The 27,331-nt window shown below is 40.2% G+C and overlaps 1 protein-coding gene across 4 annotated transcripts in view; it reads left to right on the forward strand.

Annotated features, from left to right (window-relative positions):
- Window positions 1-27,331, forward strand: part of VPS41 (VPS41 subunit of HOPS complex) — a 170,830-nt gene that overhangs the window by 116,171 nt on the left and 27,328 nt on the right. For all 4 annotated transcript variants that reach the window (XM_019710243.2, XM_074340531.1, XM_074340530.1 and 1 more), the window contains 11 exons: window positions 1,686-1,815; window positions 3,257-3,372; window positions 4,656-4,712; window positions 9,057-9,118; window positions 10,520-10,601; window positions 12,960-13,052; window positions 16,074-16,201; window positions 17,599-17,743; window positions 19,591-19,632; window positions 19,777-19,827; window positions 22,374-22,511. In XM_019710243.2, coding sequence (XP_019565802.1) covers window positions 1,686-1,815; window positions 3,257-3,372; window positions 4,656-4,712; window positions 9,057-9,118; window positions 10,520-10,601; window positions 12,960-13,052; window positions 16,074-16,201; window positions 17,599-17,743; window positions 19,591-19,632; window positions 19,777-19,827; window positions 22,374-22,511 — 1,044 coding nt within the window. The remainder of the gene's footprint in view (window positions 1-1,685; window positions 1,816-3,256; window positions 3,373-4,655; window positions 4,713-9,056; window positions 9,119-10,519; window positions 10,602-12,959; window positions 13,053-16,073; window positions 16,202-17,598; window positions 17,744-19,590; window positions 19,633-19,776; window positions 19,828-22,373; window positions 22,512-27,331) is intronic.

Consider the following 27,331-nt stretch of genomic DNA (forward strand, 5'->3'; position numbering starts at 1 on the left):
TCCATATGGATGTGTAGAGTCTCCCGTCATTATCACTTATAGTGGTGTGCACTATTTCCTCTGATTGATATGCCCAAATTTATTAAGCTGGTCCCCTAATGTTTTGTTTTTCTTCATTAATAAAGCACATGGGTGTTAAGAATTATGCCAAGTGTTGGGGAGCAAAGATCAGCAAGACCAAATTCCTGTTTCTGGATAAGCAGAGCTGTTTGGCCAGTGAACAAAGGTTGTAAAACAACGAGATTGTAAAAAAACATACTGATTTTTTTCTTTTACATATAAGGGAACTATTCAGATCATCTAGCAAGGAAGTTTTGTTTTAATGTTATTTGGTTCAAATATTTTTTTCTGTTATTTTTTGTCTTTGTTATAGCAGTTAATTTTTTAAATATTCAAATCTTTCAGTTTCTCCTTCATTTTTTTTTTTTTTTCAAAATTGAGGTATTTCTTATTTCTCCAGATCAGATAAATTATGTTCTGTATTCACTAAGGTTTTGTTGTTGTTGTTGTTGTTGTTGTTTTATTTTGTTTCTCTACTAGTTGATCTTTTATAGTTGTTATTTTATTTTTGGAATGTTTTAAATGTATGATGTACAAAGCTAATGTAATTGCTTCTCAATTAACCTAACAAAATGATCAAAGAAATCTTCGAGGCTTATTGTTTACTTAGGGAACTTGAGTGTTGGAGGTAGTTTTGGACTGATTTCATTCTGTTTCATTCACCTGTGTTCTTTGCCCCAGTGTCACACTGTTTCAGGTCTGGTTGCTTTGGAAAATAGTCTTATGTCTTATGCCTGTGTGCTGAATGCTCAAAGAGCATGAACTTCAGAGTAAAACAAACTTATTTCAAATTCAAGGTTCATCGTAAATTTTTCCATAAATTCCAGACTCACCATTTACTTAATGTAACTTTAACCTTAGTATAAACTTTTTGATCCACAGTTCCTTCGTCTGTAAAATTAGGAACAATAGTATTTCTTGAGGGGTAATTTGAGAACTCCATGATACTAATCTGTGTATATCACACTAGGTTAGTGGAGCTGTCAGAGCCCTTAATAAATCATCTTTTACTCTTATATTTTGATCTAGAACTACACTGTCCAAAACTGTAGTACTTAAACCATATGTTTAAATTTATTTGAAAACTGAATAGAATTTGAAGCTCAGTTCCTCGGTCACTGTGTCACGTTTCAGGCATTCCGTAGGTACCAGTGTCTTGTGTCGGTCACATTGGGCCGACAGACAGAAAACATTTCTGTCGTCTCAGCAAGTTCTGCTTTGCACAGAACTCTTGATCGCTGGTCTTTTAGCATTACCAGTAAGTTTACCAGTAGTGGCAGTGGTTTGGATAATGGAGCAGTTTGTAATACTATTTTTCCTTTTCCTCGCATTTGTGAGGAAGAGATGTACCACAGTTGTCTGAGCCTGTGGTACCATCCCGTTGGAATGGAATGGGCTGCCGTGGGGCTGCTGACATGACACAGCAGTACCTCTCCTGTTTATCTCATGCAAAAGGTCAGAAAATAAAGCATAGTTATGAGGCTGTCTGTGGCAGGTGGTTAGAAGGGCTTATGTCTGCCGAAATCATAAAACCAAGACACGTAATTATGGCTAACTAGAATTAATTTGCATAATTTATAGAAATGTAGTTAAAATGAGTCTTTCCCCTCTCTTTTTTCCCCTAGGAAAGAGAATATTGTGCCAGGCCCCGACTGGATATTATCCAGCCGCTTTCTGAGACTTGTGAAGAGATCTCTTCTGATGCTCTGACAGTGAGAGGCTTTCAGGAAAATGAATGTCGAGATTATCACCTAGGTGAGAGATTGAGGACCTGGCTCATGTTCTTACGTTTATATTTCCCCCCTTCCACTTGAGTAGCAAACCAGGAATTGAAATTGAGGTGAGGAAAAGCTCTTGAGAACATGGGCAGGCCTCTGATGTTGAACGTGAGGGCATCAAAGCCAAGAGGTATTGTAGGACTTGCTTGAGTTCCCATAGCCAAAGGGAGGGGAAGAGATAGGGCCAGGACCCAGGTAAGTAGGCTCCGTGCTCTTGTTCTAGTACTTGGTCTGTTGACCTAACTGTTTAATGTGACGCATAACTTACACTGATACCAAGCAGCATGGCTCTGTATCCCTCCCGACTTGATGGCCCTAGATGGTGTGCTCTGGGATGGCAGAGAAGTAACCTTTCTGTTTGTGACCAAATGCTCAGAGCCTGGCACACAGTAGGCATTCACAGAATACCTGTTGAGTGGATGAATCAATATACTTAGTCGCTGCTCAGAAGTCAAGGGCAGACCATTGCCGTCTGGTCATCCCAGGGGCATCTGTGTTTGGGTGTCATCACATCTTTGAAAAATACATTGGTGAAAATAGAATAGTTTAAGATTTTTAGAAATTCGTTCCTGCTTTAAAAACAATTGACGTTTTTTGGAGAATATTTTCAGTTCTCATTTTGGCCAAAAGAAATGAAGAGATATTTTATATGTGTTTGAGCTTTCTTATATGAAGCCCCTAATCAGCTGAGAACTGTGAGAGTATACGCTGGACTTGGCAAAAAGCAAATGTAGTTCACAATTGAAAGCGTCCAATCTGGGTATTTTGCTCAGGGCAAACGCTGCTGCACACTTAGATACCCGCAAAACAGGTTTTATAATTGAATTCTGCGGGAAACTCTCACGACTGGCATTGTACACAACATGCTGAAATGATAGATTATATCCCCAGGGCTTGGGGCATCTGTCATTTATGCTTTAGATGGCCTTGACCTTGATGAGGAGGAAACATTTATTGCGGACTGTGGGGTGTAATTGTTCTGTAAAAATAGAACAGTGTTGTAAATGGCTATAAATAAAGTTTATATACAGCACATGAATTCTAATATGCAGTAGACAGGGAGAATTCCGAACACTGTCTTTCAGCTGAGGTCAGAATGTTAATGTATTAAACACAGAATTTTACACCCACCTTATTTTTAAAAAGTTTTTTAGTGTTTCCTCCCTTTTATCCTCCCTTCCTTTCACATTCTCCTTCTTTTTTTTTCTTCCAAATAATTTTATACTTAAACACTTTTTAAGGCACTGAAATAAATTCTGTCATTCTCTAACCTGTGTCCCAAGCAGAGCCAAATACACTTGCTCCAAGTTTCTGTTCACTTGTAATAAGTGGGGCAGCCGAGCTGAGTCCCCAGAAACCACTGCCAAGGTTGCTACTGTTGAGTCATCAGAAATGTTCCTCTCTTCTCTCACCTATAGAGTACTCGGAAGGCGACTCACTCTTTTACATTGTGAGTCCAAGAGATGTCGTAGTAGCCAAGGAACGGGACCAAGATGACCACATCGACTGGCTCCTTGAAAAGAAGAAATATGAAGTAGTTTTGATTTTACTTTCTCCAAAGTGTTGACACGTCTGTAGCATAGAGAGGATAAAAAGTTTTTGTAATAAATCTTTCATGTAGGTGAATTAGAATGCCCTAAGATATGTTGGAAGCTAATAACTCTCCAATATTCTTTTAGAAATTAGGCGGGAAAGACCACAGTGAGGTTAACTGGCTTTACTGTTCAGTGGAAGAGTTGGTGAGGGAGGGAGGAAGTGGGTAGATCCAGCCTACTGAAGTATTTATATTGTGCTTTTCCAAGGAAAATTAAATATAGCTTGTATTTCAGAATTGTCCATTTGAATATTTTTGTGAAATCATTCATTTGGTGCTTATTTCATATGTAAAAGTAAAGCTATCAAATTAACACTACATAGGATGGTTTGAACTACCTGGTCAGATAAAATGATACTGTCTACTTCATCGAGTGTTGGTTCAGACTAAGTTTAGTAGGTAATGTCCCATTATGTTTTTTTTTCTTGTTTTTTTTTTCAAGGAAACATGTTTAACATAAAGCCAGAAAGGCTTAGTTAGAAAACCTGTCTGGATGGGCTTAATCAGCTGAAAACAAACAAACAAGAAATAGTCCATTTATTTGTTGCTTTAAGTTTGTAACCATCTGGAAGGATTTGGGAGAAAAATGTTTTTAATGTATTAACTATTTAGAGTCCAGGTGTTGATATCAAGTTCATACCCCAGTTATTGCCATATTGCTTTAGCTCCAGTAGTTTCTTAAAGAAATAATTCTGTTTTAAACTTTTGTGTTAAAGTAATAATTGTAAATTTTCCCAAATAAAAATCAAATCAGAGATTTTCAAAATCTTATTTGTAGGTATATGTAATTATATGCATACAGTTTACTTTTTATGTTTTATAAAGGGAAAGTGCCCCTTTGTCAGTATACATCATACAGATTTAGAATGACATGAATTTTTTGTGTTTGGGCCTGGGAGATTTTGTTATGTTATGATTTGTGTATGAATAGTGATTTAATATCCTAATGTGAAAATGAATTCAAATGGAAATAAGAGACGTCTTTATTTTGGTTGAGGGTGCTTTTATTTCAGTTTGAATGCAGTGAAGTTCATTCAATCATAACATTAGGAATTCCTGTGCTTGAAGCAAAAGCCACGGGAAAATGAGTCTTTATTTATGTAGTCCAGAACACTAAAACCTAACAAATACAGTATTTATAACCTTAATATCTTTCTTTCCCACTCTCTCCCATTTTCTCTCCCTTCTTTTCTACTCCTTTTATCATGTGTATGTAAATGTAGGAAGCTTTGATGGCAGCTGAAATTAGTCAAAAGAACATTAAAAGACATAAGATTCTGGTAAGTGTGTAATTTTATTATTTGAAACATAACTGTACCTTTCAATAATTTATAATGAAACTGAAAATATTTTGAAAAGAACAGATTCTTCCTACTTTTTAAGAATTTATTTCAAACTAATTCTCCAACCTGTAAGGTCAAAATACTTCATTTTATTGAATCAGTTTCTGCTTGTAAACAAGAGACTTGGACACCTGCTAGGAGGTAGTTTTAGGTAATTTGGAAACTGGATTTGTGAAATACACTTTAAATACAAACCTTTCCAGTTATGTGTAGGGAAGTTTCTTTAAATCATAGGTCAAATCACATTATCATAAAATGTATCAAGAGTGGTTTCATAAAAGGAGATTGATTCAGTTTCTCCATAATAGACTCAATTGATTTTGTTATGGAAACTAATCCAGGAAATCAAATACATTTTTATTACATTTGGACTCTGGAAAAAATATAGTGACTGAAAGCCCATTTCTGTGCTAACTTTGACAGTGAATGTGCAGATGGAAAACAGGAAAGAAATCTTATCTTCTGTGTGAAGGCTCCTTAGAGACCATCTAGCCCAGGACCTTTGTTTACAGATGAAAACTAGAAACTTAGACTTTTATGGAAATTTGGGTTTCAGCACAAATTCCTTCTGCCTACACTTTCCCTACCTTAGACTTCTCTGTAAAACTCCACATAAAAGCATGATTGCTTGTACATTTTGCTTGTACAAGCAAAATAATTGAGGAACTAAATGGAGGAGAAAGAACCAGAGCATCTTTTTTTTTTTCTTCATTCAAAATCGTGGAGAATAAGTAAGGATTATCTAGAAATGGAGCAGACGTCATTCCCACCAATAGAACAGTATATGTGATGGTGTAGAGAAGTGAAACCACTTGGCCTGCTTGGTTACAAGGGGCTGTTGAGGAATTTATACGTAGACAAGAGTTAGATCCTGAAGGGCTGTGTGTAATTAGGAGCTTGGCTCTATCTTGGAACCTCTAGAGGAAGAGTTTAAGCTTTTAGTGCCACATCAGTTTTGCTTGTTAGGAAGATTCTCTAATGGAGATGGGGGCCAGAGGCCGGCCAGCTGAGATGGGAATCAGTGAGGTATGATCCCCATCTTGGTATGGAGGTAGAAGTGATGAGACTTGCAGAGTCAGTAGGAATGGAGCGGTGAAGATAGAAAGAAGACATGGTCAGCTGGGCTTTTTGGGACTTGGTGACGGGCTCTGTGTACACAGGAGAGTGAGAGTGAGAAATCTTTGAGCTTGGGCCTCCAGTGGATGGTGTGCCAGTCACTGAGAGAGAGAGACGGAGAGAGACTGAAGCTGCAAGGAGGAGTCGGATCAGTGGAGCAGTGGTGGGGGATTGAATTCTGGTTTGAGCCACCTGTGGGACATCCTAGTGAAGATCAGGAAAGGGATCTGGGCCCAAAGATAGATTCACAAGAGTCATCAGCAAACAAGGATCAGTGGAATGTGTGTGTTTGCACCAGACCACACAGGGCGAGTGTGTAGTGTCAGAGAACCGAGGACCATAAATGGAACCATTGGAAACACTGACATTCAAGGGATGCCACATACAAAACAGATTTGGAACAGCTTGAATAAGGTCATGTCGTGGGAGCTGAGAGAAGAGAATTTCAGGGGAAAGAGATTTAAATGCTTAAATGGTTCAGGTTAGCAGGTCAAAAGTAAGACAAGTTCAGCTAGACAGTTGTGCACTGAGTTTGGTAATATGTAAGTGACTAGTGAATTTTCTGTATATGTATCATTTATTCTCAACATTTCCTAGGGACTGAAAAGTGAATAGGATATTATGAGGTAGAGTTCAGTGTAGACTATCAGGGTAGTTGTGAAGTGGAAAAGTGTAAAGACGTGGCCGGGGGCTATGCCATCGTGGGAAAGTTGGTGGTGATGGTGGGTATTTTATATAAGAGAGACACTTACATGCTTATGCTAAGAGAAAAGAGAAAAACTGGGGTTGAAGTTAAATGTGTACAGAGAAAGAGAATGAGTGACAGAATAAACTCCACATGGGGAGGGGGGTTGGCATAAGGAGAAAGGTTGGAGGAATTGGCTCTGCAAAGGAGATGTTCTCTTCTCTGAACTTGAACAGAAAGACTCTCCATTGATACTGTGATATGTGGTCTGTTTTCAGAGAAATAAAGTTAGGCACCCTTTCTTTACTCTGTAATTCCTATAGATTTGAAATATGAATCCTACATAGCAGTCATTAAAGTCAAAATATAATAACACTAAGAACTATGGGTATTACCCTTTGCTCTTAGAATGGGCGTGTCCTGTACACTGATTATGCGTAGACTTTTTTCTCCTGGCACAGTGCAATTTCATAACCAGATAGGCAAAGAGAGAAATGAACTGCCATATCTGCCATCCACAAAAACTTTTATGTACATAAAGTAGAACTTAAAATCCAAGTTTTGTTACATATGCTGAGTTTGAGCTTTTCATGAAAATGCTGTGAGGTGAAAATATTTCATAAGAGGAGTCGTGGGGAAGTCAAATAAGAGCTCCCATGTCTCTGCTGACATACCACCCCAAATCCTTTCAGAACCTAGGTAGAATAAGTGACTGAACATGAACACTCTGAAGCCGGTCAGTTCACTGCTTTGAGGCTGTTTCCTCATCTGTTAACTCATGGGTTTGAATTACCATATTTTGCCATGTATATGCACTCGTATGTATAATGAACACACATATTTTTGGCCCAAACTTTCAGGGAAAAAATTTTTCGTTTTTTTTTTTTTTTTTTAAAGATTTTATTGGGGAAGGAGAACAGGACTTTATTGGGGAACAATAGTCAAATTGTTGTCCTTTCAATCTTAGTTGGGGGGGGTTCTGTTCAGCTTCAAGTTGTTGTTCTTTCAGTCTTAGTTGTGGAGGGCGCAGCTCAGCTCCAGGTCCAGTTGCCGTTGCTAGTTGCAGGGGGCACAGCCCACCATCCCTTGCGGGAGTCGAACCGGCAACCATGTGGTTGAGAGGACAGGCTCCAACCAACTGAGCCATCCGGGAGCTCAGCGGCAGCTCAGCTCAAGGTGCCGTGTTCAATTTTAGTTGCAGGGGGCGCTGCCCACCATCCCTTGCGGGACTCGAGGAATTGAACTGGCAACCTTGTGATTGAGAGCCCGCGCTCCAACCAACTGAACCATCCGGGAGGCAGCTCAGCTCAAGGTGCCGTGTTCAATCTTAGTTGCAGGGGGCAGAGCCCACCATCCCTTGCGGGACTCGAGGAATTGAACTGGCAACCTTGTGGTTGAGAGCCCAGTGGCCCATGTGGGAATCGAACCGGCAGCCTTCGGAGTTAGGAGCACAGAGCTCTAACCGCCTGAGCCACCGGGCCAGCCCCTCGTTTTACTTTTTTAATTCAAATTTTTATTTGTTTACATTTAGGTACTTGTTTTTTGGATTATAAAGGAATTTTAGCATTTATTTTTTAACATATTTTGGTACAAGAAATTTTATGTAACAAATAATTACAAAACACAAGAACAGATACAAGATACAAGAAATTGTATGTACTGGTAACAAATTTACGATATTTAAGCATTAGAAGGCCAAGAACTCTTCATCGTTGCAAGTTCATCGTAAGTTCAACAAAGCCGGTTATTGTATTCCAGGGTATTATTTTTCATACGGATATCATTATTGATTTATTTCTAGAGTTACACTTTTAACTCATAAGCATAAATAAAAGAAATAAAAACATTTATATAGATATGGTATTAATACTCCCCATGTATAATGCGCATCCTTATTTTTTCCCACACAAGTTTGGGCAAAAAAGTGTGCATTATAGACAGCAAAATACATGTTTTTTTCTGAGCTCATTTTCACTTGAATGTTAACTTTAACATTTCCCTTTAGTTTGATGTTCTGTCGTTTTGTTTTTCTTACCACATTTCTGATTTGGTACAGAGGAGATAGGTAGCTCACATAATACAGATGAAAGCACAAGAAACAATTTTATATCCAGTGACAACATGAAATTGTTGGATCATGTTTCTAATATTTGGAGATTTCTTTTATAGAAAATCTCTTAGAAGGGGGCAGGTTAGGAGCCTTTAAAATAGTAACATTTTTTAAAAATTGCAAATTCTAAAATTTGTGACAATACAAGTATTTAAATATGCTTAGGAAAGCAATGAGCATAATTACAGAAATATGCTTAATGGAAAAAAAACAAAAACAAGCATAATTCCAAAAGCAAACTTAGATGTATGAACAGGTTCCAGTCAGTAGTGCTGATAGGACCCTGATGTCATGGCCTACTCAGAAACTGAGACTCAGCTTTTCAGTTGTTCCAGTTAATTATGAAATTCCTTCATTTAATTTTCCATAGGACATTGGCTTGGCATATATAAACCACCTGGTGGAGAAAGGAGAGTATGACATAGCAGCACGGTAATGACATTTTCACAATTACATGCTAATATAAATAGAATTGATTAATGTTAATAAAAATAAAGCATTGTTTGCAGTTGTCAGACATTTTTACGTCTTGCAAATGGATAATTTTCTAATATTATTGGTTTTAACCACAGACCTGGTATATGTGTTATTTACCCACTTACTGTCTCATTGTCACCAAACAAGAAATATTTTTCTCATTACTTAATGAGAAGAGTGTCAAGAACCATGATTTTACTCTTTTTATAAGCTAACAAACTAGCCTGCCATAGTTTCAGGGGTGTTGCAGAAGATGTAAGATTCCTGGGTCAGAAGCACAGACCAGCCAAAGTACCAGCCCTTGTGCCAGACCCCACAACCCCAGTTCTCAGCACAAGACAGGGCCAGGTGACCCTGCACAGCCAGTGGGTTGTGTTACAGGAAAGGGACCCTCAGCTTTGGGTATCTGGTTGTTTTATAATAGGCAGTAAGCTTGCCTGCCCTTGGCTCCAGAGAAAGGTGTTATTTTCATTATATTGGATAGTAAACATACCTGCCCTTTGCAGGAGGGAAACACTATCTGGATCCTCTGATTTCTAGGACTCTTCACTCCACAAGCATCCTTAAGAAGACAGTCCAGAATGAGGACAGTCAGTGCCTCTGTTCACAATTCAAGCAGGATTGTCTCCCCAACAAGAGGGAGGCAATTGAGTGGAAGTGATCAGACCCCAGCCTCCTGGTTTACAGGGTTCTGTGGTGTGCAGAACACATACGTGTTACACAGTGGTCGTGTGGGTCTGTCATGTGAGTGGCTTCCCCTGGAGCTGTGTGGTGCCTGCCTGTGGGACTCCATGTCTGTGGCAGCCCAGGAAGGTAGCCTTCAGTCCTGCTTTTGGTCCCCTGAGATTTAGAAAATTATGTTTCTTTGATGTGCAAATTGAGTGAGGTTTTATTCATACATAAACACTTGTCCAGATTATGTACTATGATAAGATCTAATTTTCTGAAGTCTGATTTTGTAGTTCATTGTTTAAAGCCTGACAAGAAGTGATTCAAATTGGCACTTTAGCGTAGGATGACATTTCTTCCCCAAACCAGCAGTTGCTCATCTGGATAAATAGGAAACTCAGAACAGGAAAATCATGGAGCAAACTCCTAATTGTAGTCTTCTGAAAGGTATTCATCTTTATTTGTAAGTATTTTGTGTTAGTTTTCATGATTTTCATCAACCTTGTATATGCAGTCAAGTGAGTGAGTATCAGTAATACCTTTATGTTCAGTGGCAGTTGAGATACAAATTTGACAACACTCTGAGATGAGAGATTTATCGAAACCACTAGGAGAAATGTGTACTTATTTTGTCTGTTTATTTTTTCACTTAAACTTTCTTTCTCCCTGGGATGTTTTTGCTGCCAGAAAGTGCCAGAAAATTCTTGGGAAAAATGCGGCACTCTGGGAATATGAAGTTTATAAATTTAAAGAAATTGGACAGCTTAAGGTAAACATAACTTTATTTTTAACTCTTAATGTTTGTATGTAGTATATTAATGCAGGCATATCTCAGAGTTACTGTGGATTTAGTTTCAAACCACTGCAATAAAGCAAATATCTCAAAGTGAATCACATGGCATTTTTTATTTCCCATAAAAGTTGTGTTTACACTATACTGTAGTCTGTTAAATGTGCAATGGCATTATGTCTAAAATAAACAACATACAAACCTTAAATAAAAAATTACTTTATTGCTCAAAAATGCTGACCGTCATCTGAGCCTGTTGGAAAAATGGCAGTAATAGACTTGCTCAACTGAGAGTTGCCACAAACCTTCAATTTGTAAAAAACACAGTATCTGTTAAATACTATAAAGCAAAGCACAATAAAACAAAGTATGTCTGTATTAAGATGGAAATAAAATTAAGACAATAGTAAGTAGTCAGTTCTTTATTGGGAAGAGAATATTATCTCAGCCAGAACTGAGAATATTATCTCAGTTCTCAGGAAGAAAAATTAAACTTTTGGAAATTAGTTTCAAAATATAAATGTGGTTTATATTTTATATATGTAAAATATATACATATATGATATATTACATAAATGATGTGTTCGCTTTCATATCTCCTTCCAATTCTGTGTTCAGATGAGGTTTTCATGTTCTTTTTAATGAATGTGGAAAATAGGAATAGTCTAATCCACTGTATTATAAGACATGAGGGTGTGTGTTTTTTCAAATTTATTTAAGATTAATGCTTTTCTCAACTAATAGTTTATTTGCTGGAACATAAATGGAAAAGTTTTATCATGTAGCTCTAACAGATAATTTTGATACTTCATTTTTTTAACCTTGCAACCTGGTGCACAATATCCAAATCCGTAAATTATTCCTATGTTTAGAACATTCTTAAAATTTTTTTCCTACTCGTAGTCCTTTACACTTTTGCCTTAGAGTTATGAATATGCTTTTCAAAATTCAAAGTTACTCACTGGGCCAGCCCATGACTCCTTCGGTGTTTGCCCCACAAATGTACTCTTCCCTGGGAGACCCCCCAAGGATACTTCTCATCATGTTTATTGGGCTGCTTCTGGAGAAGCTTACCCAGTCCTGTGGCTGTATTTACTCTGGTGGCTCTATAACCCAGACCTCTCTTTTGAATTCCATCTGTGCTGGAAGTGTGTGGTAGCCATTTCTCCTTGTATATATACTGCTGATAAGGATCATCGAATTATGGGAATCCATTTTTTCCCTCATTGGGTCCTTTTCCTTTTAATCTGCGCTTATGACATCCCATTATACCCATTCCTCCATGCTTAATAGTTCAAAGCCACTGTTTTGGTGAGACCATCTGATTTACCTTATTCTATTTAATCTCCAGTTCTTGTTAGTTTTACCTTGTCAGTATCATCAGTTGGGCCTCTCCTCTTTCCTTCTGGTACCATTGTTTTAACTCTTGATAGAGCTACAGGCAGACCCGATCCAGAGTTAGCTGTTTAAAGAATAAGTGTGCTGTTCTCACTTCCCAGATACCTGCTGTTTCCCTCCTGCCCATAGGATGAAATCTGAATTCCTTTCATGACCTTGTCTCACCCTCCTCTCAGGCCTCCTCCTCCTTCAGTGATCCTGTCTCACCTCCCTGAATACAGAGTATGCATTCATGGCTCCATTCCTTTGCTCATGCTGCCCCTGCCAGGGTGCCCTCCACCGACTTTCTTTGCCCAATAGACCCAGGGTTCTGTGACCTCTGCTGCAGGAGGCAGAGTTTGCGACAGCTTCCTGCTAATCCCTCTTGTACTAGTTCCCACATAATCCCAGATGTCTGTAGACCTTCCTTCCGGGACTGTGAGGCCCTTGGGATGGTGGTCTCTGTGCCCAGTGCACTGCAATCGTTTAACAGTGTTCAGACATTTGACACTTAACATAGGACTGAAGTAGCTGAAGAACACAAGGTGATTGTGAGTGTGTAAAAGTTGATCTTTCTGGTTGAAGAAAAGGAAGTGGAGTAGATTACCTTTCTTTTCCATTACTTAAGAAGTTGACTTTTATTATCTCCGTGACCTTCTCCTTCCTGTTATTTAGATTTTCATTAATTCATCAGGAAAGCCAGAGATGCAGGTTAACCTAGGGAATTTTTATTCATTCATTCATACATAAATATAGCTCATATAGACTTTAAAAAGTATATTGTAATGTGTTATAAGAAAGTACAGTTTATTTGAATCTTTTCTCATCATAATGATTTTCCAAAGTACTTTGTTAGCTTAAATTTTAAAATTGAAAGTGTACTTTTATGTTGTCTGCATAATTTGATTACAGTTTTGTTTTACCACTTTTTAAAGGATTTTTTTCCTTTTCCTTCCCTAGGCCATTAGTCCTTATTTGCCAAGAGGGGATCCAGTTCTGAAACCACTCATCTACGAAATGATCTTACACGAATTTTTGGAAAGTGATTATGAGGTATGGCGTTCTGATTTGGTCATATTTACTTGTTCTCAGTAGAAAATGTTAAGAAATTTAGAAAAATAGTATAATGGAGCAACTGGTTTAAAGTTACCGGCTTAGCAGTTTGTGTGTGGTAGATGAAACTGAGGCAGATAAACACCCATGATAACTGATGTTTATGTAGATGGTGAAAGTCACTAATCCACGCACATTTTGAAGACTTCCTTTAAGTTACCAGTTAAAGGACTCAGTCCCAGTTGGGGATTTCATCAGCAGAGCAGCTGCTGCTCTTGATGCTTAGACTACTCCTCAAGGAATCAGAACTTTCTAATGTGTGAGACTCAGAACCAAGCTTGCCAAAGGAGGAGAAAAGAGAACTTGAGGGGGCAGGAATGGGCGAAGGGAGTGGAAATCACCTGTTTGCTTATTGATTGAGGAGAAAGGAGCATATAAAGTGCTTAGCTACTGTACGCTCTGCACTTTTTTGTGCTTACTGTGGTTTGGTACTCCCAACAATATTATAAATAGTAACATCCAATTTTACAGATGAAGAAACTAAAGGCTGAAGACATTAAATAACTTGCCCAAGGCCATGCATTTAATAAGCAGGCATGCCTGGATTGTAATTTAAGTTTGGTGTTTGCATGCACCCAAAGTGGGTTATAATTTTTAAAGTTCATTTAACGCACATTCTGTTTACTGCCTACTGTATTTCAGGAGTGTGCTGGGAACTGGGCATACAGATGTGAGTGCAACGATGCCCATTCGGCACTCAGGCATAGTCTGAGTCACACCCAAGTACGGAAACCAGCTGCTCTCGCCTGCGGCTGGTTTTCTTCCCCAGGGAACATGTGACAATGCTGGAGACACTTTTGGTTGTCCCAACGGGGGAGTTGGTGCTACTGTCACCTAGTGGGCAGAGGCCAGCAGGAATGCCATTACACATCCCACAATGCACAGGAGAGGCCCGTGTGACAAAGAATGATCTGTCCTCAACAGTCTGCACTGCTGAGATGGAGAGACTCTGACCTAAACAGAAACGTTATTATATAATATGCTGAGTGCTCTCATAAAGCTGTACATGGAGTGTTGTGGGTAAGATCAGCCCACTTCCCCTTCTGAACACAGGAAAGGCTGAGAGTTCTTGCGGGCAGGTTCTGTAATAGCCAAGGCTGGTAAGCTCTGTTTCAGAGCTGTGACTGGGGACGTCCCCATAAACCAGGGGACCTAATTTATTCTCTAGCTTCCGGCGAACTTCAGTGTCTTTGATAAAAGTGGCTCCATCTTCAGTCCTTAGGAAGCTCAGAGCCCTGAACTAGCGATAAGTTCCCATGTTTGGTGCCTCACAGTATGTGCAGGTTGTCTGCCGTTGCCCTCCTTTTTATTCTGGTGTTAGGCTTTAAAGACAAGGAAGACTTTACTTACAACTTTTCTCTTTCCCCTGAGAAGGTTAGGTGGCTTGCAGACAGAAGGCTTAATATACAGAAATAGAAAGGTGATCAGACTGGAGGGTGAATAATAAAAGGAAGTCTTGTGTTTTGAGTGCCTACTGAGTATTAAACACCTTAAGATACTTTTTTAAACAATAATTGATTCTGTTTAAGGAGCATAATATGCAAACACTATGTTTCAACTCTGAGATGATTGTGAGGTCTTGAGATCTGAAGGGACCTTTAAGATACTGACACCTGCCACTATTTGGGTAGAAATCTTTTTCAGATTTTTAAAATCTTATGAATTGCTCAGTCTTAAGAAAACAGAAGCTCTATCCAAACTATCATTTTGGTTCAGAGAACATTTTGATGTTCTGATTCATAGTTTCATAAAATACATCATGTATACTTAGTGAGTCCCTTCCCCACATGTCTCAAGTCAAACTGTAGTCGTTCTCATGTGTAGGAAGGTCGCCCTGTGAGTGGAGATGTGCATCCTGCCGGTCTGGTCTCCTGCCATCCTTCCTGGGCGTCACTTTAGGAGAAAGTGTGTGGGACTTTTTAATAGAGACTGTGTTCCTGATTCTTCCATGATTTTTTTCTTACCAAATCCTGGTACTTTACAGAAGCAAATTGTACCATGCTATTTTCATCTCTAAATATCATTTAAACAAATTCAAAGGAATTCATTAAAGCATTAGTTGATTTATTTAATATTAATAATGATTTTTTAATAATATAAATATTTTTACTTCTATTTGCTGTCTTTTGAATACACCTAAGTTCTTGTTTTAAAAAGTTGTCAAGGATCTGTAAGTAAACTACTCTACTGTATTTTGGCTCTACGGTAGAAAGCCTGAGGGCTAACGTCGGAAATCAGGAGGGCGGAGACTGCCCAGGATACTGGCCAACAGTTGGCCATGGGAGAGAAACAGGATCCAGTCAGACAATCTGGGATTTTCTCTCAGAACCACAAAGTTTGAGATCCAGAGCTAATCAGGGTACGGGCTAGGGGATAAGACTTGAGCCAAAGTCCCAAATCCCCGAACAAAACACGGTTTAGAGGAAGGAGTGGAAGGAGGACAAAGATGGTGACTTGCTGGGGGTGGGCTGCCCGGCGATTCCCCTGTAGGAAGAAGATGCGGTGCGTGGTGGTGCTGGCTGTGGAGCCCTGGCCTGAAGGATGTAGGGGGTCGGGGGAGAGGGGCTGACTCGGCAGTGCCTGGAAGAGGTTAGCGATTCAGCCGCGCGTTGTAGTTGGGCCAGAATGAGAACAAAGCGAGTCAGACCTGCACTCTGTGTGGTGGTGCTTTATTGAGGAGCAGGGGGCCTTTCTTCCTTGTGCATTTCATCAGTTAAGAACCGAAACGGAAGGTGCAGCCGGCTTCTCAGAGTGGTAAATGGAGATCAGCGTGCACTGTTTCTCTGCCTCCCTTCGCCACCCCCAACCCATAGTCTGAAAACTGATGATATGTTTATGGACTAAAGTTTTCATCATAAAATTATTTTATCTGTTTACATAACTACTTTTAGGTATTGTCACGACTGTTTGGATTGTTATTGTATATAAAGAGTTTTCTTCTTCTGTCTCCTCCTTGGTTAGGGTTTTGCCACTCTGGTCCGAGAATGGCCCGGAGATCTGTACAACAACTCAGTAATAGTTCAAGCAGTGCGGGACCACCTGAAGAAGGACAGTCAGAACAGAACCCTGCTTCAAACCCTGGCAGAACTGTGAGTGTGCTCTAGTGCTTTCCCCCCCCAAAGCAGTCTGCATGGACAGTTTTTCGTATTTGAGATCTGGCAAATTTTGAATGGGGAGGACTCAGAGGAGGGAGCCTTTTCTACCATTTTCTTATATTCACTCCTAGTAAAAACCTCTCGTAAACCTTCCCTGAACAAGTAGGAGCTGAGGAAAATGTGTGAAACTGTACAGGTGCGATTTCATGTGTTTCCCAGAGAAGGAGCTCTTCAGTGTGCAGCACATGGCACAGGAAGGGGCTCGGGAGGGGACAACGCAGGCCAGTTGGTTTCCTGTCAATCAGTCTCTCAAACCTCAGGTTTCTTATCTATAAGATCTCAGGTAACAGTTCCTTATGGGATGATTTTAAGGCTTAGATGAGAAGTCATAATCAAGAACTAAGGTAAAGCCTGGCATTGAGTCAGGGTTCAGTAAATGGAACCTTGGTTAATATTTTTCATATTTGCTGGGCTTTCACTGACCCAGGTTTTGTGCTATACGCCTGTGATGCAGAGATATGCTCATGCCTGCAAAGAGCTTTGTTCTAGTGAAACAAGAAGCAAACTGTAAGTAGTCTCGGGAGGATTGTTCCTGCTTCAGCCCCTCCCTGGACTCCCACCACCTCAGACCATCCCCTTGCCCATCTTATATCTTTTGCCTAAGACCAAGAAAGACACCAAAATGGCCTAGAATTCAGGATTGTTTAAGACTTCCCACAGCGGGAGTCGTGTTTGTGGCATTCTAATTGAAACGCTAGTCATTTTCTTCTAGAAATATTGTTCTAGATATTCCTTGGATTCTGTAGTACTAACAAGGTACTGATAACACTAATAATTCTGTAGTACTAACACTGGACTCACACTACAGTGTAGGTTCAGTTGGCTTTCAGGAACTGGCGTAGGGAATTAAGTAATGTGGAAAACATGGTTTCAACAGGAAAACACATTTAAGTTTAATGCAGCCCCCTTACAAATCAGCTTTTGGAATATCGCCCATTTGTCAGCTGAACACTGCTTGTAAGAATTTGACCTGATTTTTCTACTACCAGAATAAGAATTTTCTTCATTCTGGATCATAGGTTTGTTTTTGTTTTATTTTTTTTGTCTGGTATATGGATTTATTTCAATAAAATTTTTAAGAATTTCTAAGAAAGATAATTTTTATTACTTGAATGTTGTAAATTTTGTAAAATTTTGGTGAGACAGGAAGCAAGTTTCTGAGAAAGACTTATTGGTTACATGTAGTTAAATCAAGGAATAGTTTTCCAAATAAAGTTAACTTTTCTCTCTAAATATGTTTTTCAGTTGTTAAACATGATTTTCATGTGTGTATGTGTATGTTTAATTAGAAGTATTGATGAGCATTAATGTAAAAAATTTTGTATCACCAGGTACACCTATGACAAAAACTACGGCAATGCTCTGGAAATATACTTAACATTAAGACATAAGGATGTTTTCCAGCTGATCCACAAGCATAACCTTTTCAGTTCTATCAAGGACAAAATTGTGTTATTAATGGATTTTGATTCCGAGGTAATGCTTTTTTATTCTAATACTTATACCTTGTTTTTACTATTCCAAATATTTAGTAACTAGATGTCTACCCAAATGCTAGAGTAGCTAATAAATCACATAGCTTGGCTGTGTGCTGAGCATGTTCTGAGCACTGATGCGCATTAGATATTAGTTGTTTAAAAAGTTGGCATCCAGGAATCCTGTACTTGATGTGGTTATTCTGTAAAAATAATCATATTTGATATAGAACTTTTGAAATTGTTTGTGTGAGTGATGTAATTTTTTAGTAAAACAATTCACATAATTCATAGAAACAAAAAAAGCTATCCTGATGCTTTGGCTCGTTCAGCCCTCTTAATTATATGTCTCAGAGTTAAAACTTGAAGTAAACTTCTATTTTGATCCATATTTTGTGATTTTATTCTTTGGCATTTAAGATTTAGCATGCAGAGTTTCCATTGGTCTCAGAGGATGCTCGCGTCCAGGACATGGGGGATGTGTTTCTTTCATTGTGGGACAAATTTGAATAGTGGATTACTTGACTGATGAGGGCACCCAAGCTCCACAGCTCCCAGGGGCTCTTGTCAAGTGCTATCAGCTGTGTGTGCGTGTGTGTGGGTGTGTGTGAAAGTAAAAGAAAGCTAATGGCAAGTACTAGTGATTCAAATTAAGAGGCTCATAAAACACGGTCATTCTTATTAAGAAAATTGAAATTTAGACAAAGAACATAACCGTAAGGCTCCCGAAAGGTTTCTTGCAGTTTTCTGGGGGTGTTGTTTCGTTTTGTTTTTTAGTGTATTTAGGAGTATTCTATGCTATTTCGTAGTCCTCACAAACTTCATTGAAATAGGAGCGAAATAAACCTTTTTTGTGAGCTATGCTTTCAGCTCATTTTTCATGCCGAATGAGTCCAGTCCCTAGAACTACACATCTGAACAGAATGAGTGCAGGTCTCAGGAAGCTCAGGCGCGTGGCTCTGCATCTCTGGCCGAAGATGACAGGGGCGGACGTGCTCATATACAAACTAATTACCTTTCCCCATAGCCAGTTTCCTCTTAGGCCTTTTCCTCTCCACCACTCACCTGTCTTAAGAGCCTACTTTTGCATATGTAGCTTTGGGGAAAAAATGTGAAGGAGCTGAAATTAATTGCTATTAAGAGTAGGAACGAAAGTTAAGGAATCACAGAGTTTTCTAATTAGAAAATATCTAAAGAATAATTGCCTCCAACATCCTCGTTCTTCAGAGGAAATACTATTTGGAGCAGACTGCTAGGTAGTAACAGAGCCAAGAACAGACCCCAGGTTTCCTGAACGAGCTCAGTCTCTGGGCTGTGTTCCCACTATGTCTTGTTATAATACAAACACGGTATAATTTGCATTTTGTTAGTATCAAAGGAAGCTGAAGTAAATTCTAAAATTCCTTAAGCTTTATATCATTCTGAAACTTTAGGTATCTTATTCTGGCTCATACCCTCTTCTCCACATAAGACTAGCTGCTTACATCTGTGAAATCTATAGTGGGACTCATTCAATAATCAGGGGCCAGAAGAAAAGCTCCTTTTTGTACTAGGAACAATGTATTCTCCATAACTACCGAGAGTGACATCAGGGAGGCTAGAGTATGTGTAGTCAAGATATTTTATATTCCATGAGTTATCATTGCAAAATGCATAGACCTCGGATTGAGGCCCATTTTAAAATGCATTCTTTTATATCACTTACCGGTGATTATAAAGCCAAGGACCTCTTTATGTATGGAAAATAAGCCCTCTGCTTTTAACTGTGACAGCATATATAATACATTGTGTTCAGTGTTCGCTTATATGGCAAATTTCAATGACTAGCTTTTTTTTTTAAAATTTCAGAAAGCTGTTGACATGCTTTTGGACAATGAAGATAAAATTTCAGTGAGTGTCTTTTGTTTTTATATGTGTTACCTGATGAGTGTCTGGGACCACTTATAGCCAGAAAAAGGCGAGGTATTTATCAGGTAATTTTGCAGCTATGTTTGTGTCCTCATAACTACGTTTAAAATTATCTTTTTTATCTAGATTAAAAAGGTAGTGGAAGAATTAGAAGACAGACCAGAGCTGCAGCACGTGGTGAGCATGACATGATCTTCTTCTGATTGTCTAGCGGGGCATGCCACCTTTCAGCACTGGGGGGAGAATTCTAATTATGTAGCAGGGTGCATCACCCCTCAGCGCGTGGGGAGAAACCGGGAGTGGGCTCCTCAGGTTACTCCTCCTGTAGGAGGTTTGACCACAAACAGTATTCTGAAATTTTTTAAATGGGGCCTATGCTCTGAGTCCAGGTTAGGAATTAATTACAGATCAGGCACTTTAATTTGAATCACAATTGAATTGTGATTTTTAGAAAGTTTACCATATTTTTATGTTACCAAATTGTGCCTGAGAGTAAGCACCACTTACTCTTATGTAGTTACCACTTAACATAATTATGGCATAAATCACACCACCACAGAATGATCAAGGAACAGAGCCTCATTTTGTCCCTCACGACACTAGCTAATCCCACTTCTCTCATGTGGTCTTGGTGGTGATGCTGTTAAGACCCGTTATGTTTCTTGGGGGGGATACTTTGATTCTCTGCATTGTTGTCATAATGGAAGTAAAGCAAGAGTTGATGTTTTCTATGTCCTTTAAAAATTATGGAAGAAAAGGCTTCAATGAAAATAGGCATTGTTCCTGTAGGACTATGGGTGTCAAATAGTAAGAGCAGTCTTGTATCTTTAACCACCTTTCTACACCCCAGGAGGAGGCTCTGGGAATAGAGTATTTTATTCGAAAGCTAAGTTTTGTGCAGAAGCTGTTGCTATGTTGTTCATGATTGGAAATCTCAAGATTACCTGCTGATCAGGCGAGGTGCCTCCCCCCGGGCCACCTTGGGGTTTGTTGATGAATCAGTGACTGCTGGCCTCCTTGTGTCATGACACAGGACCACAGGCCTTGGGTATCTGTGTGACACTAATTAGAGCAGTGGTGAAGTTGTGGCAGAGCTCCCGAAAACGGCTCACCTTTCCGTCAGGTCGTGTAACATCTCTCTAAATTTGCCTGGGCCGATGTGACAGAGCCTTCCTGTCCTGTTTGTTCTCTGGGAAATGGCACCGCGTGTCCAGCTCCCATATTGACCCTGGGGACAGGAGGTGGACCTCTGGAGTTCTGTCTGACTGCTCTTCTGCCACCCCGCTCCCCTCTTGCCTTGGGGAGATGTGAACAGTTAACCTGAGGGGTGGTTCTCAGCGTGTGGAGGTTGTGGTTAGGTTCCCTTAGTGACCACATACCACAGTGAATGTCAGGCTTCACCCACTCGCTGGCAGTCAGCCTCAGGGGCGGGGAGATGCTCTGTTTCTTTGGAACCAATCCACTCGGAGGGAGCGCACTTCATGTGAATGGTGAGATTAAGTCATTCTGCCTGGGGCGGGGGTGTTATGGGATGTTTGTTTACATTTGACATTCACTAAACGTTGAACGTTGATTTCCAACTTCTGTGTAACATATTGATAGACTTAATCTTGCATCTGAGTACAAAGTAAATTACTCACTTCCTCTGAGGTCCATTAATTTTTTCAGACAGCTAGGGAAAGGAATCAGTTTGAAAATTGGTTTAGAACACCTGTACACTTCTTGACTTTTCACTTTTTATTTTTGTTTTTGATGTCACCAGCATAGGCAACTTTTCACTGCAAACACGGCTTCTCAGTAATCCTAACAGAGAAGATGCAGAATGCAGGAGAGCTAATTTGGTACTTGCTGGTTGCGTTTTTAAGGACATATTTACCCCATGATTCTAGCCCCTTTTATATAAAGGCAAGAATTTGTATGATCGAGGAAGACCACTAATCGAGCTTTTTATTTCTGAGGCAAAGCAGATGGTGGTGACATTAACAACTGCAGCTGACCCTTGAACAATGCAGGGTTAACCCACTGAGTTGAAAATCTGTGTGTAACTTTTCACTCCCCGAAAACTTGACTATAGTGGCCCATATGTATCCTGGGGGGCTTGGTCCCAGGACCCCCGCAGATACCAAAATCTCCAGATTCTTAAGCCCCTCATATGAAATGGCATAGAATAATGCATACAGCCGGCCCGATCCGTGGATCCCCAGCCACAGATCGAAAATACTGTTTGTGATCTGCAGTTGGTTGAATCCGCAAATACTAAGCCTGGGGGTACAGAGGGCTGACTATGTATTTACTGAAGAAAATCCACATATAAGTGAAGCCACGAGTTCAAACCCATGGTGAATGTTTAAGGGTCAAGTGTATGCCATTAGCATTTCTGGGGTTTAGGGCACACCTGGCCTGGTGCTGAGTGATTGCCAAAGGGTAACTCATCCAATGAGATTTTTGCAGATAAAGAGATTCAGTCACAGAGAGGTTAGTGACTTGCCTCAGGTCACCTAGTTGGTGAGTGTTTGAACCAGGTCACTCAGGGCCATTCTAGAGAGAGTCAGAATTTCCTCATTCTCACAGAGAGATACCTCTTTCACATACAGATTTTTTTCCTGAAAACTGCTTCCCACTACCCCCTGCCCCAGAAGTTGTTTAGAACTGAAAACAGCAATGTTAACAGGTACTGCTTTTCTTATTTTGATATTTATGGTTTATTCCTTTGTTCTTTTCAGTATCTGCATAAGCTTTTCAAGCGAGACCATCATAAGGGGCAGCGCTATCATGAAAAACAGATCAGCCTTTATGCTGAATACGATCGGCCAAACTTACTTCCATTCCTCCGAGACAGTACCCACTGCCCCCTTGAAAAGGTGAGTCACAGCTGCCCCCTTCGCACACGTCAAGTGAAGAAGTTGGCGTTGTGGGTAAGCTGTTGGTTTTCCAGTCTTCCTGTCTCTGCTCGTCCATCCCTTTCAAACGAAAGCCTGAGCAGTAGGTTTTGCTGGGACCTTCTGATGAGAAGTGGAGGTCCTGCTGAATTAGATTTTGGGGAATAGCTCAAGTGTTTCTGTGATAGGTTAATTGGAATAAAGGTGTAATCCAGGGTTTATTAGCCAATCATCCATCAAGCAGAAATGATGTCTGGAGTATGAGTCCTTTTATCAGGCTCACTTCCAAGTCTGATAAAAGGGGGGAGACATGGACTGTCCCCAGCCTGAGGCAGTGGCTCCAGTCAGGACTCCAGGTAGATGACTTAGGCCCCACACCCTGTCTGCTCTAAATGTCCACCTGTGCGTTTCTATATTTCTCCGTCATGCCACATTTTATTTTTCTATCTCACTACATTCCATTATCATTATGATAATGCATATACTAGTCTCTCTATCTTGTAAATTCTTCAAGGACGAGGATTTTGTCTCACTCGTTTTGGTGAACCCAGTAGCCTGCACACATTAGACACTTTCTAAATATTTGTTGCATCTTGAGTGAATAAATGAATACATACAAGGTTCTAGTTGTGGCTGAATAGAAACCAGTAAGTCTTATGAACCTGCTGTTTCAAAATAAACTATAATACTTCTGTGAAGGTACTAAAAACTGGGTCATTTAAGGCCATCAGTGTTGTTTCCGTTGGTTCTTGATAACACCTGGAATGCTAGCTCACACCTATAAGTGTCTTACTAAATTCAGATGGCCAGATAACAAGTACTGTTTAATCATTGTGTGTATCATCAAAACGTAAGTACTGGACCCAGAAGAGAGAATTCCTAAGAAGCTGATTGGTAACATGCAGCGTATGTGTGCAGACAAACTTTATAGTTGCTTCACAGCTCATGGTGATTAATGTATTGGATTTACTATGAACTGGTTTCAGATCAATGGATTTTCAAAATCTGTAGTTAATGAAAAAATACCTTGCCTGCATATTAATTTATGAAAAATGATAATATTTTATATTTGGGCTCTAAGACGTTTTCTCAAGAATACATTTGGAAATATGTCATCTTACTCTAAAGATAAAAGCAAATGTTCCCCTCTTTTCTCACTACAGAATCTATAATCTAGAAAAAGAGTGAGAATCTTACTGTTTGAACAGTGCCCCTTCATTTGTACCTCACTTTCTGAGGAGTCGTTTGTTTGCAGAAGGACGGGGCTGTCTCTGGTTGACTCCCCAGGCAGCGCCCCGCCCACGTCGGTCACCAGCAGCAGCCAGGGCTCCTTCTGATTCACTGAACCCAGGTGCAGAGGCACTACCCAGATGCCAGTGTGAACGTGGTTACACTCTTGCAGTCTAGTGGTGTTCAACAGAAGGCTCACTGCTCTCCTAGAGGGGAGCGTCAGAAACTCACGGACCTACACGAGATACTTCTAATACGTAGATTCACTTAGAGCATTGTGTAGACCTTTTAGAATTTTTCTCTCTGATCCACTGAGAAGAACCTGTTGCATATAAAAGAACTCAACACAAGCATACTGAAATCAGTTATGTTTTAAACATGTTTTTAATTATCTCATGTTTTCCACTGAAAGAGAAGTTTGAATAGATTAGAGATGGTAATGGCGGAAACATCGCATTATAAAATAACCAAGTCAATAATTGACGTTTTTAGAACTCCCTAAATGGGCTTTCATGTTACAGATCATTGAGATTTCTTCATGAGACATTATCTTTTCATCAAGATCCATTGTGGGAAACTTGTATATTTGCAAAAAACATGTCACTATCCTTACTCAGGTACCTAAGGCCATCTTAGAGCAAGTGTTCTTGCCTTTATTAACTCATGAAGGATCTCATTTCTTTTTCCCTAAAAATAAGAACTCTACAGAGACTTAATCATCTTAGATACTAGTTCCTTTTATGTTTACTTATAACATGAAAAACACTGCCAATTCATAAAATACAGAATAGATTCCCCCCATAAAATGAGTGCCGATCACGCTAACATTGCAGTGAAGGTCAGGGAGTATAGGTTCGCCTGTTCTGTCTAAAGAGATACTCAGAAAATTTGGCCTCTTTTTCTACTAAATATAAAGTTAAAAACAAAAATTGTGATCACCCCCCCACACACACACACACACATACACACACCCCCCCCCAAGAAGTCTCTACTGCAGAAGACTATAGATTGTTTTGTTTCATAGATGCTCAGGTGGTATTTCGGTGTTAGTTTTTATTTAAAATGGGAAGTGTTTAAGGTTTCAAAGCATTAGTCAGAACATGTCTACCTACTGTTGTGGATAATTCACTTCTGGCAGATTAGCAGCTCTGTCATCCTCATTTCTCATTGCCTGCCTTTGCTTGGATTGGGTAATTGTTAAGAGGATGGAGGGGTGATTTCAAATGACGACTGGTTGAAATCTTTAAGAATCCAGGTCAAATTAATTTTGAATTAATTGAAATCCCACAATTAACAGTATTTGGCCAACAACTTTGCAGAGACCCTGACATCACATCAAAGCCCTTTAGGATTGTCAAAGACCAGAGTTCAGGATTTAAAATCACCACAACTCATACATTCTAAAATTAGTCATAAACGTTTAGGGAATTGTTCATACTAAGGGAGATGCAGAGTTGGTAGGAATTTTTAACATCTGGGGCAATTTATTATGAAAAGACAATAAAAATTGTTTGTTTCTGTTGTCCTCTAAAATATGTGCTGTGCTTTCCTGTACCTTGTTTTTATTTTATTTAATCTCTACAAAAGTGCAGGTAGGTAGATAAAATCATGACAAGCTGAGTCTTTACGAGTTGAAAGAAACAGCCCGAAGTACAGAGTTAATAAGTCAAAGGGCCAGAACTTGGAACCTGGATCCTTAACTTCAGGACCCATGTTCTTTGCACTGTGGTGAGGAATTATTTTTCAGGTTTAAAAAGTTAATTAAAATAATAACACCACCACCAATAATAAAGATAATCTTTAGTATTGTAAGAATCATGAATGACACCAGTTTTCAAACTGTTAAACTGCCCTTTAATTTCCAGGTGTGGTCATCAGGCACCTGTTTTCATTTGCAAATCTGATTTGCTCATGCCTAAAATAATTAAAAGTGGAGTACCAGCTTTATAGATTAGGCAAATTTGTATCTGAATGTACGATCTCTCTCATATTAATGGGATTCACAAGGTGACAGTATTTATGAATTTGGAGGAATGAAGATTGGGAAATGCAAAATTTGTAGATTTTCATTACATTTAAAGAGAAAATTGAATAAAAGATGACAGGCTCAAGGCTAGCTAGAAATTATTTAACTTATGGTTGATGGGGTTCTTGTTAGTTACTTCCAAATTTCTGTTTTTTTACCATTATACTAAATCAGGAAAGGGAAAATTAAAACATTATTTTTGCATAATTTTTTACTCGAATAGTGTCATTCTTTTCACTTTTATTTTTATTACTATTCTTTTCTGTGTGTGTCGTGCGGGAGACCCTGCTCGCTGCGCCATATGTCGTGCGGGGAGGCCTGCAGGGTCTCTGGTCCCGCTCCCCACATAACGCAGGATATGGTGAGGCCAAAAAGGAACACCCATGGAGCCATAGGTAGGGGAGTCATACCACTATGGTCTCACTGGAGGCTGGGTTCACTGGACGTGCGACCTACTGTCCGTTTTGTCTGCAACCCACCGACGACTCTCTTTCACTCTCCTCGGCTCTCCTCCGTAGCCGCAGCAGTTATATTGGCGGCTAATTGGCTAACTGGCTACAGCTGACGGCCAATCAGCCACAGCTGACGGCCATCTACTACCCGAGCCAGCACTCCTCCACGTGAGGCCGAGAGCCTGTAAATTACTTTCTGGGGCTCTGTCCCCACACTCCACCCCTACAGGCTCTCGCCTCACAATCTACGCGACAAGCGTCTTCCGCGAGGGGACCTGTGCGAGGAGCCTGGGGGTGAATGCAATATCCTGGACACAGCCAGGCTCTCTGGGCACAGCCAGGGTTTCTCAGGGCACCACCAGTGCTTCTGGGCACAGCCAGACTTCCTGGACTTCTTAGGGTACCACTAGTTTCCCCGGGCACAGCTAGGATTTCTCAGGGCACTGCCACTCTCTGTGGGCACAGCCACACTTCCTGGACACAGCCAGGGCTTTCAGGGCACTGCCACTCTCTGTGGGCACAGCCACACTTCCTGGACTCAGCCAGGGCTTTCAGGGCACTGCCACAGCCACACTTCCTGGACACAGCCAGGGTATCTTCAGGGCTCAGCCAGACTTCCTGGACTCAGCCAGGGCTCTCAGGGCACTGCCACTCTCTCTGTGCCTCTCAGGGTACCCTGCTGGAACAACAGCGACTCACAATCAAGGTGCTTACATATTCTCAATGGTGGCCAGTCAAGAGACAAAAGCAAATATCCCCCAGTTCCACTAACAACAGTTCCCAAACAAACAGTCAAGCGGTCCATTAAATTAGGGATGGAAGGCAATTCCCCATAGTCCATAGTCATTCACCAGGGCTGTCCTGGGGGTGAGGGACGACCTTGACCTCACCCTTATCTCCCACGGAGGACTCAGCAAGCGTTACCTCCTGGGACTATAAGTCCCGCATCCGGGCTGCCTGACCAGGAACTTCCTGGCCCACAGGGCTGCAACGACCTTCGCTTTCTCCGGCCTGTGCTGGTTGGGGAACCGTCCACATCTTTCCACCTCTCCACGGGGCTCCATCTCTCCAGCAGCTGCATGGCTTTTCCTGTG

The sequence above is a fragment of the Rhinolophus sinicus genome, linkage group LG09 (genome assembly GCF_036562045.2).
Source record: "Rhinolophus sinicus isolate RSC01 linkage group LG09, ASM3656204v1, whole genome shotgun sequence".
NCBI classification, from domain to species: Eukaryota; Metazoa; Chordata; class Mammalia; order Chiroptera; family Rhinolophidae; genus Rhinolophus; species Rhinolophus sinicus.